At 46.7% G+C, this 18717-nt stretch overlaps 1 protein-coding gene across 1 annotated transcript in view; it reads right to left on the bottom strand.

Annotated features, from left to right (window-relative positions):
* Nucleotides 1–15753: 15753 nt before the first annotated feature.
* KNTC1 (kinetochore associated 1) overlaps nucleotides 15754–18717 on the bottom strand; it is an 80514-nt gene continuing 77550 nt past the window's right edge. Inside the window, exons 63-64 of the mRNA XM_066260676.1 lie at nucleotides 17937–18027; nucleotides 15754–15973 (exon numbers count right to left, since the gene is read on the bottom strand). Of these exons, the coding sequence (XP_066116773.1) occupies nucleotides 15953–15973; nucleotides 17937–18027 (112 nt within the window). The 3' untranslated portion in view covers nucleotides 15754–15952. The remainder of the gene's footprint in view (nucleotides 15974–17936; nucleotides 18028–18717) is intronic.

Raw genomic sequence — 18717 nt, 5'->3', positions numbered from 1 at the left:
ATAGAGTAACTGTCCTTCGACTCTAGCTCAGCCTCCCTCTCATCCCCCACTCTCCATCCCTAACCCTCCCCTGAGTCAGGCTAGACCTCTGGTGCAGAGGCAGTGGTCTGAGGATCAGACACCAGGTATGACACGGCATCTAATGTGGTTTCTGGTAGTCTCCAGACCAGGTAATCCTCATATAAATGTGTCCCCTCGCTTTTACAACCCCTTGGAGAAAGGCACGGAGTCCAGGCGTGTGTTACGGGCTGAATTGCATCCTCCCAAATTCCTGCTGAAGTCCTAACCCCCAGGACTTCAGAATGGGACTGTATTTGGAAACAGGGCCTTTAAAGGGACAATTAAGTTAAAAAGAGGTTCTGAGGGTGGGGCTCTAATCCAACAGGACGGGTGTCCTCATAAGAAGAGGCGATGAGGACTCAGACACACACACAGGGACGGCCACGCGACAACACAGGGAGAAGACAGTCATCCACACAGCGAGGAGAGAGGCCCTCAGAAGAAACCAACCCTGCTGACACCTTATCCCGGACATCTGGCCAGAACCAACTTCCCTTTTTTTTTTTTTCAGAGACAGAGAGAGAGACAGAGAGAGGGAAAGATAGATAGGAACAGACAGACAGGAACGGAGAGAGATGAGAAGCACCAATCATCAGTTTTTCATTGCAGCATTTTAGTTGTTCATTGATTGCTTTCTCATATGTGCCTTGACCATGGCCTTCAGCAGACCAAGTAACCCCTTGCTGGAGCCAGCGACCTTTGGTCCAAGCTGATGAGCTTTACTCAAACCAGATGAGCCCACGCTCAAGCTGGCGACCTTGGGGTCTCAAACCTGGGTCCTTGGCATCCCAGTCTGATGTTCTATCCACTGCGCCACCACCTGGTCAGGCTCAACTTCTCTTGTCTAAGCCCCCTGTCCCAAGTCTGTGGTACTCTGTGATGGTGGCCCCCAGAAGATGAACGCGGTGTCCGATCGCCTCCCTCATATGTATGCCATATGCCACAGTCAGCCAGTGGTTTTAGAGCTCGGCTGGAACGCCCTATGTGTTTATTTAAAGCCACTTATCACCTATAAATCTGACTGGAATTGCACATAAGGCCTGCTGTGCAGCACAGCAGAGAAATGCAACTTGAGACAACGCAGAAGAACAACACCAAGAGCAGGTTGACTTTTTCATAGGCAAACATTGCCCAACTGCTTCTCCTCTCTCCCCATCTACCTTTTATTCCAGGGTAGAAACCGATTTCAAAATTCACCAGCATGAGCCTGACCTGTGGTGGCACAGTGGATAAAATGTCCACCTGGAACACTGAGGTCGCCACTTTGAAACCCTGGACTTGCCTGGTCAAGGCCCATATAGGAGTTGATGCTTCTTGCTCCTCCCCCTCTTTTCTCTCTCTCTCTCTCTCCCCTCTCTAAAATGAATAAATAAAATCTTAAAAAAACAAAAAAAAAATAAATTCACCAGGGTGCACATTTAAAAAAAAAACTGAATGAGAGAAAGAAAATAAAAATTACTCTGCTCTCTGGGGTTCCCACAGAGGCGGACATGTCAGTTATGATTTCAAAATAAATATTTTAGCCTGACCTGTGGTGGCGCAGTGGATAAGGCGTCGACCTGGAAATGCTGAGGTCGCCAGTTCGAAACCCTGGGCTTGCCTGGTCAAGGCACGTATGGGAGTTGATGCTTCCAGCTTCTGTCTCTCCTCTCTCTCTCCCTCTCCTCTCTAAAATGAATAAATAAATAAAAAAATTAAAAATAAATAAATAAATATTTTAACAAAACAAAACTACTAAAATTATTATAGTCAATCTGGGAAAAAAATCCTTCCTCAATATTTTTATCCACTGTTATGATTTCTAACAGAGAATTTCCACATAAAGCTCCTATGAATGATCTAAAACAAAAATAGAATTATATCTCGTTTTCTATGTCAAAAAATCTTTATCAACAGAATCAAGTTCAAGCTCAGTGTGGCCTTTTGCCACCAGGCGACCTGGTACAGGCATGGTGTGGCAGAGGCAAAAGGGAACATGCTTCAGAGTCAGACATTCCCGGGATGAAATCCCAGGTTTACCACTGCCTGGTTAGGTGTCAGGGACACAGATGGGATCAAAGACACGTAGGACTCTCTCTGCTTTTGAAGCTCCTAATATAGTTCTTTACTAAGATATAATTTATGTACCATAAAATTCACTTTTTTTTTCTTTTAAAGTGAGAAGACAGGAGATAAGAGAGACAGACTCCCACATGTACCCCGACCAGGATTCATCCAGCAAACTCCCTTCTGGGGTTGATACTTTGCCCATCTGTGGGCCATGCTCACAACCAAGCTATTTTTAGCACCTGAGGCAGAGGCTCCATGGAGCCATCCTCAGCTCCTGGGACTGACATGCTCGAATCATCGAGCCATGGCTGCAGGAGGGGGAGGGGGGGGAAGCAGATGGGCGCTTCTCCTGTGTGACCAGATTGGGAATCAAACCTGAGACATCCACATGCCAGGTCGCCACTCTACTTCTGAGCCAACCAGCCAGGGCCACGTTTTTTTTAGGTCACTTATTTTATTGCCAGAAAAACTGAGGTGTGAGCCTGACCGGTGGTAGCGCAGTGGATAGAGCGTTAGACTGGGATGCTGAGGACCCAGGTTTGAGACCCCGAGGTCGCCAACTTGAGCACGGGCTCATCTGGTTTGAGCGAAGCTCACCAGCTTGGACCCAAGGTCACTGGCTCCAGCAAGGGGTTACTCGGTCTGCTGAAGGCCCACGGTCAAGGCACATATGAGAAAGCAATCAATGAACAGCTAAGGTGGCGCAATGCGCAACAAAAAACTAATGATTGATGCTTCTCATCTCTCCGTTCCTGTCTGTCCCTATCTATCCCTCTCTCTGACTCTCTCTCTCTGTAAAAAACAAACAAACAAACAAAAAAACCCCCAAAAAAACTGAGGTGTGATTAGAGAGGTGGAAGTTTCAGTCCCCACCCTGGACCCTCAGAGAGTTGAGGGGTTGGAAATGGAGTGGAATTGTCCATCGCTGATGATTTTGTCAATTATGCTTACATAATAAAATCTCCATGTAGGCCCTGGCCGGTTGGCTCAGCGGTAGAGCGTCGGCCTAGCATGCGGAGGACCCGGGTTCGATTCCCGGCCAGGGCACACAGGAGAAGCGCCCATTTGCTTCTCCACCCCTCCGCCGTGCTTTCCTCTCTGTCTCTCTCTTCTCCTCCCGCAGCCAAGGCTCCATTGGAGCAAAGATGGCCCGGGCGCTGGAGATGGCTCTGTGGCCTCTCCCCCAGGCGCTAGAGTGGCTCTGGTCGCAGCATGGCAACGCCCAGGATGGGCAGAGCATCGCCCCCTGGTGGGCAGAGCATCGCCCCATGGTGGGCGTGCCGGATGGATCCCGGTCGGGCGCATGCGAGAGTCTGTCTGTCTCTCTGTTTCCAGCTTCAGAAAAATGAAAAAAAAAAAAAAATCTCCATGTAAAACCCCTAAACAGGAGGACCTGCCCTGCCAAGCACCTCCCCCCAGGTCCACGGGAACAGAAGCTTCCGGGCTGGGAACCCTCCCAGACCTCACCTGTGCACCTGGCTGTCCATCTGGCTGTTCATGTGTATCCATCATCATAAATCAGTAACAGGAGGAAAGCACGCTCCTGAGTTCTCTGAGCCATTCCAGCGAACTGTTGGAGGACATGGGAGCCCCTGACTCACAGCTGACTGGTCAGAAGTACAGGAGACAACCCAGGACTTGGAACTGGCATCTGAAGCAGGCGAGGGGGACACACTTACTTGTAGGACAGAGACTGCACCTGTGGGAGCTGATGCTAACTCCAGGTAACTTGCGTCAGAATTACACTTGATCTTAGCCAAAAGGCCGAGAAGCAATACCTTGCGTCAGAATTAAACTGAATTGTAGGATGCCCTGTCGGTATCCAGAGAGTTGGAGAACTGGTTGGCGTGGTGGAAAAACACACAGTGTTGTGAGTAAAAGCAGACCCCTGCATCACAAGCCCATGGGGTAGAAGCTGCCTGGTCAGCTTCCACAAGGTAGGAAAACCCAACAATCAAACCTGAGCCTCAATCAGCTGAGCAGGAGGAACTATAGCCCATTAAAGAGGCCCAGGCGCCCAGAGACAAAACAGTGGGCACAGCTATCAGAACACACCTTGTGCAGGTGGAGAGAGGTGCCCTTGAATGAAAGCAATTGGACAGAGGTGCCCTTGAATTAAAGCAGCCATAAACAAGAGTGCATAAGGAAATCCAAATGCGGTGTACAAAGGACTTTTTAAGAGCTAACACCTGTGATTTCTTGAACTTAAGAAATTCGGTTTAGTGGTAATGTAAACTGGTACAGCCATTATGAAAGACAGTATAATGCTACCTCGAAAAAATTAAGACTAGCCTGACCCGTGGTGGCGCAGTGGATAGAGCGCCAGCCTGGGAAGCTGGGGTCTCAGGTTCAAAACCCCAAGGTTGCTGGCTCAAGTGCAGGGTTGCTGGTTTGAGCACAGGGTCACCGGCTTGAGTGTGGGATTTTTTTTTTCATTTTTTTTCATTTTTCTGAAGCTGGAAACAGGGAGAGACAGTCAGACAGACTCCCGCATGCGCCCAACCGGGATCCACCCGGCACGCCCACCAGGGGCGACGCTCTGCCCACCAGGGGGCGATGCTCTGCCCATCCTGGGCGTCGCCATGTTGCGACAAGAGCCACTCTAGCGCCTGGGCGGAGGCCACAGAGCCATCCCCAGCGCCCGGGCCATCTTTGCTCCAATGGAGCCTTGGCTGCGGGAGGGGAAGAGAGAGACAGAGAGGAAAGCGCGGCGGAGGGGTGGAGAAGCAAATGGGCGCTTCTCCTGTGTGCCCTGGCTGGGAATCGAACCCGGGTCCTCCGCACGCTAGGCCGACGCTCTACCGCTGAGCCAACCGGCCAGGGCGAGTGTGGGATTATTGACATGACCTCATGGTTATTGGCTTCAGCCCAAAGGTTGTTGGCTTAAAGCCCAAGGTTGTTGGTTTGAGCAAGGGGTCACTGACTCAGCTTGAGCCCCCTGGTCAAGTATGAAGCAATTAATGAATAACTAAAGTGCTGCAACTATGAGTTGATGCTTCTCATCTCTCTCCCTTTAAAAAAAAATTAAGAGTAGAATTACTGTATGACCCAGGAATCCCTTTACTGGGTATCTCTCTCCCCCCATCTTTCTCTCTCAAATCAATGGGGAAAAAAGAAACATAGGTTGGGATAGAATGGAACTTGTGTAACAGAGAAGGGCTCTTCTTTTTTAATCTGTTGATTTTAGAGAGAGAGGAAGGGAGAAGAGGGAGAGAAATGTTGATTTGTTGTTTCACTCATTTATGCATTCATTGGTTGATTCTTATACATACCCTGATTGGGGATTGAACCCACAACCTTGGTGTATTGGGACGACACTCTAACCAACTGAGTACCCAGCCCGGGCAAGAAAAGGACTCTTGAAACCAAACAAAACATCCTCCAATGGGATTTGTGGCCAATGCTAGGGTAGCTCAGCCAGTGCTCAGTGGACGTTGGAGAGGAGTTGGGGAGTAAAAGTGGCTCATGAATCTCAGCAGGGACCATGGGGGAGGGATGGAGAGAAGGAAGGAAGAAGAAAGAAGTGAAAGTGATATAAAGTCCTCTCTCTGGGGCGCGGGAGATGAGAAAAGGGATCAAGGCGTCAGGAGAAGAGTGCGCACTTCAGGGCGGAGCTATGCCTGTGATGATGATGAGGGTAAGGGAACTCATCACAAAGGAAATGGGGAGATATTGTAACCAAGCCTAGGAACTCAAAAGCGAAGAAAGAAAAGATGGATCTATTCGTACTACGTAAACACTGAAACGTTTTTGCGTGACACATGATACCACAAATAAAGCCAGTTCGAATGGTGGGGCTGGAAAAATATTTGTACTATAAATAATAGCCACCAACTGCTGCTGACGAAGTTACTTGCATGCCAGGTACCACTGTATTTATTTTTACAGGTATTAAGTCATTTATGTCTAGACCAGTGGTAGTCAACCTGGTCCCTACTGCTCATTAGGGGGCATTCCAGCATTCATGGTGGGTGGTAGCAGAGCAACCAAAGTATAAATAAAAAGATAGATCTAACTATAGTAAGTTGTTTTGTAAAGATTTATTCTGCCAAACTTAGCAAAAATCCGACATAAAGTACTTGGTAAGTAATTATTATTATATGCTTTAACTTGCTGTAACTCTGCTTTATAAATTTTATTAAGTAAAGTTACTTCCCTACTTTATAAATCACCATTACTGTGGAACCGGTGGGCAGTTAGAAAATTTTACTACTAACAGAGATACAAAAGTGGGCGGTAGGTATAAAACAGTTGACTACCCCTGCTCTAGACCATCCTACGAAGTAGGGATGATGAGGATGAGGGTGAGGAGAACTACTCTGTAGACTGGCAGATGGAGGCAGAACCAAGTTAAAATGACTTACGGAGGTCGCACACCCAGTTAGGGGCTGGGTTCCCATGTGACCCTTGGCAGCCAGCCTCGGAGCCAATGCTCTTAATCACTTCTGAGTGATTAAGCCAAAGGCCAATGGACACTATATAAAGAGCTTTCAGAATTGACCTGAACAAGACAAACAACTGATATAGAAATGAGCCTAAAGTATAAATAGATAGTTTGCAGAGAGGTCGAGCAGCACAGCCGGCAAACGGAGGAAGAAACTCTCAAATTCAATAGTGGTCAGAAAAAAACCAAACAAACGCAAATTAGAGAAGCAATGAGACATCGCTTTCCATGCGTGAGGTTGCTACAAACAGAAGCAGGTGATCCTTGCAAATGCTGGCGGGAGTCGGGAAGAGAGGGCATGTACACAGACTTTAAAGGCTTGCAGTCACTTTTGGAAAGCAAGCTGAAGACATCTGTTAAAGCCGAAACAAAACATACCCTTTGACCCGTTAATCCTACTCCTGGGAATCTGTCCCAAAGAAATAAAAAGACCACTAGTTAAGGACAAGGATGTTTATTGGAGCTTGAGTGTGTGTGTGTGTGTGTGTGTGTGTGTGGCAATAGTGAATGCCCATCCCAAGGAAAAGGGGAAAGACTGAATCAATTATGCTGTGTCCACCCAATATACCTTTTAATAAAATCAAGTCCAACAGGGCTGGCACATGCATATGTAGTGAGCCAGCAGAGTTTATTTTTAATTTTTTTAAAAATTTGATTGATTTTTAGAGAGAGAGCGAGAGGAAGGGAGGGAAAGAAAGAGAGAGAGAAACATCAATTTGTTGTTCCACTTATTTATGCATCCATTGGTTGCTTTTTGTACGTGCTCTGACCAGGGATCAAACCCGCAACCTTGGAACACTGGGATGATGCTCTAAGCAACGGAGCTACCCAGCCAGGGTCCAGCCAATGTTGTTTTTATCAATATCTGCAGGCTTCTGAGTCTGTGACCCCTGCAAAAGTTTCCGTTCGACACAAAGGCTACCCTCCAAAGGTCCACAACACATACACAAACACAATCTCTATGGGCGGTCCTGACATTTCATGGGGGGTGTGCTGGTGAGGACACAGAGAAGCTGGAACCCTCATATATTGCTGGCGGGAATGTAAAATGCAGCCACTGTAAAAAATGGTTTGGCAGTTCCTCAGTAAGTTAGACATTGAGTCACCATAGGTCTCAGCAATTCCACTCCTACGAATATACCCAAGAGAACTGAGACAGGTGTTCACACAAAGACTCGAACACAGACATGTCACAGCAACACTATTTGCAATGGCCAAAAGGTGAAAACAACCCAGTGTGCACCCACAGAGAATAGATACACAAATGCAGTCCACCCACACAATGTAATAATGCTCAGCCATAAAAGGAAGGCACTGATACCTGAAACAATGTGGACAAACCTTGAGAGACCAGGATGCTGAGTGAGAGAAGCCAGACACAAAAGGCCACATAGTGTCTGATTCCAATTACATGAAATGTCCACAACAGGCAAATCCTGAGAGACAGAAAGCAGATTAGTGGCTGCCCAGGGATCAAGAAGGAGGGAATGGGCAGTGACTGGTGAATATCAGGTGGAGGCCCCTCTTGGGTGATGAAAATGTTTGGAACTGGACAGACGTGGCAGCTGCAAACTTTGTGAATGGACTAAACACCACTGACTTTAAAAATGGCTCACTTGAACCTGACCAAGTGGTAGCGCAGTGGATAGAGCATCAAACTGGGAAGCGGAGGACCCAGGTTTGAGACTCCCAGGTCGCCAACTTGAGCGTGGGCTCATCTGGTTTGAGCAAGGTTCACCAGCTTGAGCCCAAGGTTATACTGGCTTGAGCAAGGGCTCACTGGCTCTGCTGTAGCCCCCCCCCCCGCCGCAAGGCACATATGAGAAAGCAATCAATGAACAACTAAAGTGCCACAACGAAGAATTGATGCTTCTCATCTCTCTCCCTTCCTGTCTGTCCATATCTGTCCTTCTGTCTCTGTCACACACACACACACACACACACACAAATGGTTCAACTTGATATTATGTACATTGCACCTCCATTTAAAAAAAAAAGACCTCTGAAATTTTTTGCCTGAGGACGTAACATTTGGAGCAGTTGAGCCCCTCTGTAGAGTGAGGAAACGAGCATATTAGAGGATGGCCGAGTAGAAAGGTGATGGGGACCTGGGCTCCTGACAGCGTCATTGGCAAACCCTGGGAATGTGATCTCTGCACTTCTGATCCTGCAAGATAGTAAACGCCCTCTTTTGCTTAGAACCATTCCTAGTTGGGTTTTCTGTTCCTTGCAGCCAAAAGCACCCTAATTGATACAGACTTCAGGGTTCTGAAAAAGCAAGGTAAAGGCCTTACAGTCCGTAAGTCAATAGCTAACAATGAAGAATTGTCAACAGCAGTTAATTCTCAGAGTTTGACACAGATTGTGTGTGTGGGGAGGACCCTTGACCCAATTAGCTTATAGCTACAGCTAAAGTAGAAATTTCTCATGGCCTCAGCAAATCTAATCTTGCTAGCAGAGGCAGGATGCGTTCCTTGTGCGTCAGTCTTGCAGATATTACAGGAAGGTGGTTTATTATCTTAGAACAGTGTGTGCTTGTGTGCTTTTGTAAAGATATTGTACAAACTTGCTGAAAAAATTGTAACCTTGTGGGTTTTGCCTATAAATACCCCTCTCCCCCCCGAGCTCATCGTTGTCCTTTGCTTCCCAGTGCAGCAGACAGACCACTGGCCAGTGAATCAAGTTTCCAAACTGATTGCATCAGTTTGGGCTCCGGTTCCAGTATGTTGCGGTTGCACCACAACATGTGGATTCTCCAAGATGAACCCCAGTCTCACACTCCCTGCTGCCTCTACCCAGTCTTAGTATTTCAAAAACAGGATGAACTTGCTTTAGGTGCAACCCTGAAATAAGTACAGACTTGTCAGCTTTGAGAACTGGTGGCCACACCACTGTCTGCCCGGCTTCTCTCGGGATTGGAGAGGCATAGGTCACACTGAACGCCGAAATGCAACTGAACGTCGTAGAGAGGCCACGTGTTCTCTGCATGATATGTCAGTCCTATGCAGCGAAGGTGAGAACTCCCCTTTTCAGAGTCAGTGGACTTTCTTGCCTCACGAGGCTGTGAGGGGGACAGAGCAGAGGAAGACGTGTGGTTGGTTCTCTCCCTGTTCCTGTCGTGTGTCGTCGTCCCCCCCCCCCCTCGCTTCTCCAGGGTTCTGGGAAGTCCTGTCACGGCTATCCTGTAAGGTCCCCGCTCCACTTCACACACACAGAAAGGTTTCAGAAAAGGAGAATGCAGCCAGCTGGGTTTTCATAAGGACACTTCAAGGTTAATATTAGGGTTTTGGCCTGACCTGTGGTGGCGCAGTGGATAAAGCATCTACCTGGAAATGCTGAGATCGCCAGTTCAAAACCTTGGGCTTGCCTGGTCAAGGCACATATGGGAGTTGATGCTTCCAGCTCCTCCCCCCTTCTCTCTCTCTGTCTCTCTCTCCTGTTTCTCCTCTCTAATAATGAATAAATAAATTAAAAAAACTTTTAAAAAATATGAATATTAGGGTTTCATCCTGGAAGTGTGGTGAGATCTGATCTGCTCTTACTGTATTCCTTGGCAGTTAGGCCTTAAGTGGTTGTGTAACGTGTAAACTGTGGCAACAAATGGCTAATGTAGCCCACAGTGAAAACCTGTTTTACAGCTGATGGATTAAGGGACAGATCCTTTGTCTATACTAATGAAGGCGCAATGTTTGGATAGAAAGCTGTCAGGGAATTAGCCGTGAGGAAAACGAAATTAGATTTATTCCTCTGTGAAGATCTAACAGGGATATGAGATTCTATTCCTCTCCATCTTCACATCTAGGTTTTGTTTTTGTTTTTTTTAATCAACCCCCCACACCCCCCACTCGGCTTGGTATTCATGGAGTCAACGGATCTTGTCTAGGAAGAGGTGAGTTGTTTATTCCAGAAATCTTGAATTGCCTGGAATGTGAGGTATTTCCAAAACAATGAGTGAGCCTGCTCAAGTAAAAGAAACCAAAACAGAGCCCTGCTGACTTTCAGAGGGCCACCAGGATGGGGACACGGAGTTAAATCTAAACTGCAGACAGCAAGGGGGAGGGGGTCAGCTTGTGAGACAACAAAAGAAGAATAAAAAAATGCCAGAACTGTCCCTCCAGTGACTCTGGTTTACTTTGAAATCTGTTACTTTCTTAGTTCTCTTATAGATCAAGGGGATCATTAAAACACACACAAGATGGGTTGACAGGGCCAAACATCACAGGTCCTGGCAGAAGGACTTGATTCCAGTTTAAAAGAAAAAAACAAGACAAACAAACAAAAAAAAAACACGGACAAAACTGAAATCTCTAATTATCAAGGAGGAAACCACTAAAGAAACAGACACTGTTTACAGACTAGAATCAGGGAGGAAACTAAGCAAAGACTTAGCGGTGAAGATCCTGAAGATCCGAAGGAGGTGTGGGGTCACCTTTCAAAGGGAGGTGGTTGCTCTGTGGTGGTTTTCGCCTGAGGCAGGGAGGTTCTGACAAGGGGCCACCACAGGGGTGAAGCCCGAGGACGTTATGCTGAGTGAGAGAAACTGGTCACAAGAGGACAAGTATTACATGACTCCACTTCTATGAGGAACTCAGAGTAGTCCAATTCAGAGACAGGAAGTAGACTGGGAACTACCAGGGACTATAAGGAGGGGATCGGGGAGTTAGTGCAATGGGGGCAGAGTTTCCACTTGGAACGGTGAAAAGGTTCTGCAGCTGGAGGCTGGTGGTGGTTGCAGAACAGTGTGAATGTGTCTAATGCCACTGAACTGGGCACTGAAAAATGGGTTAGATGGTAAATTTTGTTATGTGTATTTTACCACAATTAGAATTATTCTCCTGGCCCGTGGTGGCACAGTGAGTAGTGTTGACCTGGAACGCTGGGGTCGCCTGCGCAAAACCCTGGGTTTGCCTGGTCAGGGCACAGACAAGCAACGAAGAAGAGTGAAGCAATTAAAAAAAAAAAAAAAAGTGAAGCAATTATGAGTTGATACTATACTTCTCCACCCCCTACCATAAAAAGGAAAAAAAAGTTATTAAAAAATCTTATTATTTATTTTGTGACAGAGACAGAGAGAGAGGGACAGATGGGAAGGGAGAGAGATGAGAAGCATCAATTCTTCCCTGTGGCACCTTAGTTGTTCATTGATTGCTTTCTCATATGTGCCTTGACCAGGGGACTACAGCAGACCTTGGGCTCAAGCTGGCAACCTCAGGGTTTCAAACCAGGGTCCTCTGCATCCCTGTCCTACACTCTATCCACTGCACCATTGCCCGGTCAGGCATGTCCCACTGCCTTTCAAGAGACATAGGTGACAGAAAATGCTGGGACAGCCTAATGCCACCTGGCTTTCCCTGCCTTTCTTTTCTTTTCTTTTTTTTTACAGAGACAGAGAGTCAGAGGGATATATAGGGACAGACAGACAGGAATGGAGATGAGAAGCATCAATCATCAGTTTTTCATTGTGACACCTTAGTTGTTCATTGATTGCTTCTCATATGTGCCTTGACCATGGGTTATAGCAGACTGAGTAACCCCTTGCTTGAGCTAATGACCTTGGGCTCAGGCTGGTGAGCTGTGCTCAAATCAGATGAGCCTGTGCTCAAGCTGGTGACCTCAGGGTCTTGAACCTGGGTCCTCCACATCCCAGTCCAATGCTCTGTCCACTGCGCCACCGCCTGGTCAGGCCGCCTTTCATTCTTAAGGTCCCTTTTTCACTCGTCCTTACCACCCCCACCACTTAGGTTTTCTCACCCTTCCTAACAGCTTGCCTTCCTCCTCTCACCCCAGAAGTGAAAATGAAAATAGAGGAAAATCCCACCAGCAAACTACATGGGACAAAAGCAGGAAACTTTCTGTGAAAGGGTCACACACAAATATTAGCAGAATTATTTTTTAAATTTTTTTAGTGAGAGGAGGGGAGATAGAAACAGACTACCGAATGCGCCTGACCAGGATTCACCTGGCATGCCCACTAGGGAATGATGCTCTGCCCATCTGGGGCATTGCTTCACTGACCAGCAACCAAGTTCTTCTTAGTGCCTGAGGCAGAGGCCATCCTCAGCACCCGGGTCAATGTGCTCCAATCAAGCTATGGCTGAAGGACAGGGAAGAGAGAGAGAGAGAGAGAGAGAAGCAAGGAGAGGGGGAGTGGAGAAGCAGATGGGTGCTTCTCCTGTGTGCCCTGACCAGAAATCAAATTCAGGATATCCACACACCGGGCAAACACTCTACGACTAAGCCAACCGGCCAGGGCCAAGAGTTATTTTAAAAAGACAGAGAGAAGCACCAGCAGATTCCTCCGTATCACTTGATGATGAACATTTTCCTAGATGTTCTGGCTCCATATGACCAAAAACATCAACTACCAGGCATGTGACATTATGGGGTGGGGAAGATGGGAAGAAATTTTGTAAAGCAAAATTACTACTTCTCCTTTTGAGGTATGATATAGTATGATTTATGAGTAATACATCTTTTTAATACTTAAAATAGAATCAAGTCTAGATAAAGAACATTAGAAAAAATGAGTTGACAGTTTTGGTTTTCAGATAATGCAATTCTTCCTGGTTCATCATATGATCTCTTTGTGTACAAGGAACATCCTAATACTTCACACATATGTGCATTCATATAAGTGACATAATTCTCTTTTTTTTATTTATTTATTGATTTTTTAATTGATTTTTAGAGAGAGGGAGAGAGAGAGAAGGGGGAGGAGCAGGAAGCATCAACTCCCATATGTGCCTTGACCAGGCAAGCCCAGGGTTTCGAACCGGCAACCTCAGTGTTCCAGGTCGACGCTTTATCCCACTGCGCCACCACAGGTCAGGCCCGTGACATAATTCTCTTAAGTCATTCAAGGAACTTGTATTCTGAGTAAATGTTATGAAGAATGATTGGGGACACTGGTCGGGTGGCTCAGTGGAGTGTTGCCTCAGCATGCTGAGGTGGCGGGTTTGATCCTTGGTCAGAGCACATATGAGAATCAACCAATAAGTGCACAACTAAGTGGAACACTGAATTGATGCTTCCCTCTCCCCTGCCCCAAATCAATGAAGGGGGAAAAAAAGGCAAAGAGGGGCTGAGAAGAAAGCCCTGAAACAGCTGTGTGCAGAGAATTGCTCCCAGAGGCAAGGCAGGAAGTGGAAAAGAATCTGACTGTAGCACCCTAACTGATATCTTTTAAATGAGGTCTATGTATACATACTGGAAAACAGTTACTAAAAAAGCCTGAAAGTATCAAGATGGTTAAAAACCTATGGGATAGCCTGACTGGTGGTGGCACAGTGGATAATGTCAACTGAAACCCCGAAGTTGCCAGCTTGAGGAAAGCTCACCAGCTTGAGCGTGGGATCATCAACACAACCCCAAGGTCACTGGCTTGAGCAAGGGGTCACTGGCTCAGGTAGAGCCAGCACAGCCCTGGTCAAGGCACACATCAGAAGCGATCAATGAACAACTAAGATGCCGCAACTATGAGTTGAGGCTTCTCATCTCTCTCCCTTCCTGTCTTGCTCCCTCTCTCTCTCTCAAAAAAAGGAAATAACTACTTTTCACAATAGCCCCAAAAGGAAAACCACCCCGCTTTCTTCTCTGGCACACACACCTTTATTCTGAACACTGAGAGCAGGGCTAAGACTTGGAGAGAACGGTCTTAGCTCTGCTGAGTCACACTCGCCTGCCAATCTGTCCTCATTCATGACGTTCTAGTGCCACCACTTGACCCTGCCGTTCCTTGCAAGCTCATGCCCAGGAATACCATTGTCAGCTCTGCTTGCAAAGTCAGCCTTATAATTAGTTTTCTCAGGGTTCAGTCACATAAATATGAAAGAAACACAAACCTAAGGAATGAGACACCATTTTTCACCCATCAAATTAACCACAAGTTGTAAAATGTAAAATTGCTCCGTGTTGGAGGACACAGGAAAACAGACACGGCTGTGGAGGGGTGGGATTGGCCCAGACTCCCGAGATGCTTGCAGCCAGGCAACTTGCATCCAAAGCCTTAAAAATGTTCTTCATTCCCTTCCATCCGGGAAATCTGTTCCTGGGAATGTACTTTAAGCAAGTAATTGCAAATGTGGGAAAAGCTTTTGTGAAAAAAAAACCAAAAACTGGTATAGCCCATAAAGGTCCAGGAAAGGAGCAAGAGAACAGCCATTCAAACCTCCTGTGTGGGAATCCAGGCTTTGGGAAATTCTGTACCTTGCCCAGGAGGACCACACAGCTCGTAGGGGATAGAGCCAAGACTCAAATCCAGAGACTTATTTTATTCCAAAATCCATGTTCTAAATCACAATGCTAACATAGAAATTATCTTTTCTCAACCAGCAAAACAAAGTCCACACTAATTATAGTGTGATCAAGCCATTCACAAGTGCATTAGCAAAACATTATGAAGGCAGAACAAGAGCTATGATGGTTTTGGTGTGCCCTGTAGCGTCCGCTGGATTTCAGTGCCGTATGACCCTTCTGGGTCATTGTCGGACTCTGGGGTCTTATAGCCTAGCACAGGGCATGGCCCAGCCTCCTGGCCAGAGGGTTTTGCTTTGTTTTTTTTTCATTTCTTAGCACTGGTGTGAGAATTAGAAGTTGGAGAGAGCAGAGAGTTACTTCTTTTCTCTCCTGGTGGTGGCCTGGCAGAGGCAGCAACAGCTGAGGATGCCTGAAGGTGGCTTTGGGCGGTAGGAGACTCAGCCTCCCCAGGGGGACCAGCGGGGCTCCACCAGCTTGGTGGCAAAGGGGGGCTCACGGCTCCAACATAGGGGCAGAGGAAGGGGCAGCTCCCTGATCTGAGACTAATAATGGCCCTTTCCCCCTTTTGCCTTCCAAGTAGCCAGCCCCCTCCATCTCCCTTTTGCACCCCTGACCTTTTATATTTTTGCCTTCTGGTTCTTTGAACACCTTTGTAATCGATTCCTGGCATTTAACCCCTCTCCACTTAAATTTTCTAGAGTGTTCTCTATTTTTCTGGCTGGCCACTGATGGACACACTCTGCAGGAAAAAATCACACACAGGTTTACTAGGATAACTTTAAAAAGACTGACACTCTTATCTGATATGTGGGAGAAATAGGTTATAAAGCTACTAGCTTTTCTTCTGGGGGGAGCAAAATATTGTTGCGTTTTTGTTTCCTTCATATATGGTACAAAAAAACCCAACTGAGAGTCTTCTATTAGTTACACAAGTAACTGGCAAAGAAAAGATTTATTAACTCAGGATATCAATTTTTTTTTATGGGACCATCAGGCTACCAAGTGCCTTAGTTACCACGTGGCAGGTAACGCTTGACTGCAGCTGTACCACACAGATTGCACAATTTTAAAATGGTAATAAATAATGGTTAACAGCAGGCTCCAAACTTCCCGTTGTTCTCCTAAAAAAGGTTTGATGATTTACTACGATCCATTCAGAAACACCTAAAACGGGAAAGAACATATAAGTAATTTTATGAGTGTCATTTAGTTTAGTTTAGTTTTTTTAATAGAAAAGGATAAATTGTAGTACTTAAAGACTTAACTGTATGGCTAAAAATCTACACATAACATTCTTTGGTATTTTAGACAAATGTGACTAGAAGAAAAAACATCATTTTAAAGGCCACAAATTCATCTACTGAATCAGTGTTTACCCTTTTTTTTTTTTTTTTTTTTATTTTTCTGAAGCTGGAAACAGGGAGAGACAGTCAGACAGACTCCCGCATGCGCCCGACCGGGATCCACCCGGCACGCCCACCAGGGGCGACGCTCTGCCCACCAGGGGGCGATGCTCTGCCCATCCTGGGCGTCGCCATGTTGCGACCAGAGCCACTCTAGCGCCTGAGGCAGAGGCCACAGAGCCATCCCCAGCGCCCGGGCCATCTTTGCTCCAATGGAGCCTTGGCTGCGGGAGGGGAAGAGAGAGACAGAGAGGAAAGCGCGGCGGAGGGGTGGAGAAGCAAATGGGCGCTTCTCCTGTGTGCCCTGGCCGGGAATCGAACCCGGGTCCTCCGCACGCTAGGCCGACGCTCTACCGCTGAGCCAACCGGCCAGGGCCTGTTTACCCTTTTTGAAAAAAAAAAAGTGATTTTTTTTTTTATGCCACTGAGCACAACAGACTAGAGGTTATCAATGAAAGTTAACAAAATGTAGGCTTATTTTAATATGGCTATATTGGACCAAAGGAGGAAACCCCTCTCCTCCCCACAAAACTTAGGTTAACTAAACCTACTGATCCACGATTAAAGAAAAAATAAAAACCGACATTTAAATTCAAAATAGGAGTAAAAGTAACTGATACGCATGCAGGCGGTCCTTGGATTATGAACAAGACAGATTCTGTAGGTTTGTTCTTAAGTTGAATATGTGGCCCTGGCCGGTTGGCTCAGTGGCGGAGCATCGGCCTGGCATGCGGGGGTCCCGGGTTCGATTCTTGGCCAGGGCACATAAGAGAAGTGTCCATCTGCTTCTCCACTCCTCCTCCTCTCTTTCCTCTGTTTCTTTCTTCCCCTCCCACAGCCAAGGCTCCACTGGAGCAGAGTTGGCCCCGGCGCTGAGGATAGCTCCATGGCCTTTGCCTCAGGCGCTAGAATGGCCCTGGTTGCAACAGAGCCACACCCCAGATGGGCAGAGCATCGCCCCCTGATGGGTATGCCGGGTGGATCCCGGTCAGGCGCATGCGGGAATCTGTCTGACTGCCTCTCCGTTTCCAACTTCAGAAAAATACCCAAAAAAACCCCAAAAAACAAACCCCCCCAAAAAAAGGTGATTCTGTATGTAAGTTGGAACAAGTACATCTGCCTATTAAATGCAACTTAAGACAGATGTTTGTCTTAACATAGTATTTATCTATACTCTTCTGTGCATATAAAGACTTAAACATTTTCAAACCTATAGAACCAATCTCGTTCATAACCCGGGGAGACTGCCTGTATATTTTATGAAAACATTTGGAAGGATATACACCAAAATGTTAACAACTATACTATCTTCCGGTAGTGAGGTTTCAAGAGATCAGAGTTTTAGTCAGGTAACTAAAAAAGGAGAAATAAAAGCAATCAATATTCAAGCGCAACATTAACTGATGCCTTTTGAAATGTAGTGTTTCATTTGCTTCCGTTTTGAAAAACAAAGACTTTAGGAGGAATCAGAATGCTGGAAATGCCTGAAGGGCCAGGTGGTCCAGGTGCAAAAACCAGGTCAGCACTAGAGGCAGAGCTGTGAGGGGATCCGTGGCCCCTCACCTCCATCGGGGGCTCTCCTACACAAGTAAAATATACTAAAAACAGACGCAGTCACATGGGCAAATGCACTGATCTGCATGACAAGCTGGCTCAATGTCAAGACCCTAGTAGAGACACACAGGGTGGCAGGCCGGAGCCCAGGGAACTGTGGACAGCCTCACCTTCAGAAGGTCACCGGGAGCAGAGCCGGCCAGCACGGGGTCCCCTCGGTGCTTCCAGTATTCAGTTACCAAGACGGACGCTTCATCCACACTGCAGCGGCAGAAGAAAAAGGGCAGGAGGGAACTTTGTGGGGTGAGGACTATGCCTGCTATCTCGATTGTGGTCAGGGTGTCACAGGTGTAGATGTATGTCAACACTGATCAGATTGTGTACTTGAAATACATGCAGCTTGTGATACATAGATTACGTCTCAGACAATAACTCGTTTATAAGTAACCACCTGTAACGAAGGCTGCATCACAGCGACAGGCTGAAGGCCCTGTCCACGGTGACAGGAAGGGGACCCCGCCTGAGGGATCAGCACAGTCAGACTAGCGTTGTGTAGCTGTCTCAGTCCTTTCCCCGTTTTTAGGGTCATTTCACTTCTCATTTCTCCTTTTTCACTTTCCAGTCCTTCTCCCACACCTATCCTAACCGTGTGGGTGCTGGAAACTTACATCACAGAAAGCCACCGGTCCTCTGAGCGAGTGCTAAGAAATACAGCTGTGATTTAGGGTTTCAGAGCGGAATTGTAAAACACTGACTTTGCGGGTTCAGACGGCTTGTTTAATTGTCTGATTCCAAGTTCATGGGTTACAAGACAACTAACCTCTGGGAATGTGTAGTAATGCTATAACTTAACATTCAGGGCCTTAATTACAACCAAAAGCTCTATACATATATAATTGTTCGATATTTTCCTCCAAAATAAAGATAAATTTTAAGGAAATTATATAGTAA

The sequence above is a fragment of the Saccopteryx bilineata genome, chromosome 2 (genome assembly GCF_036850765.1).
Source record: "Saccopteryx bilineata isolate mSacBil1 chromosome 2, mSacBil1_pri_phased_curated, whole genome shotgun sequence".
NCBI classification, from domain to species: Eukaryota; Metazoa; Chordata; class Mammalia; order Chiroptera; family Emballonuridae; genus Saccopteryx; species Saccopteryx bilineata.
Note: the sequence above shows the minus strand (reverse complement) of the source record. Positions and strands in the feature narration are given on the sequence as shown.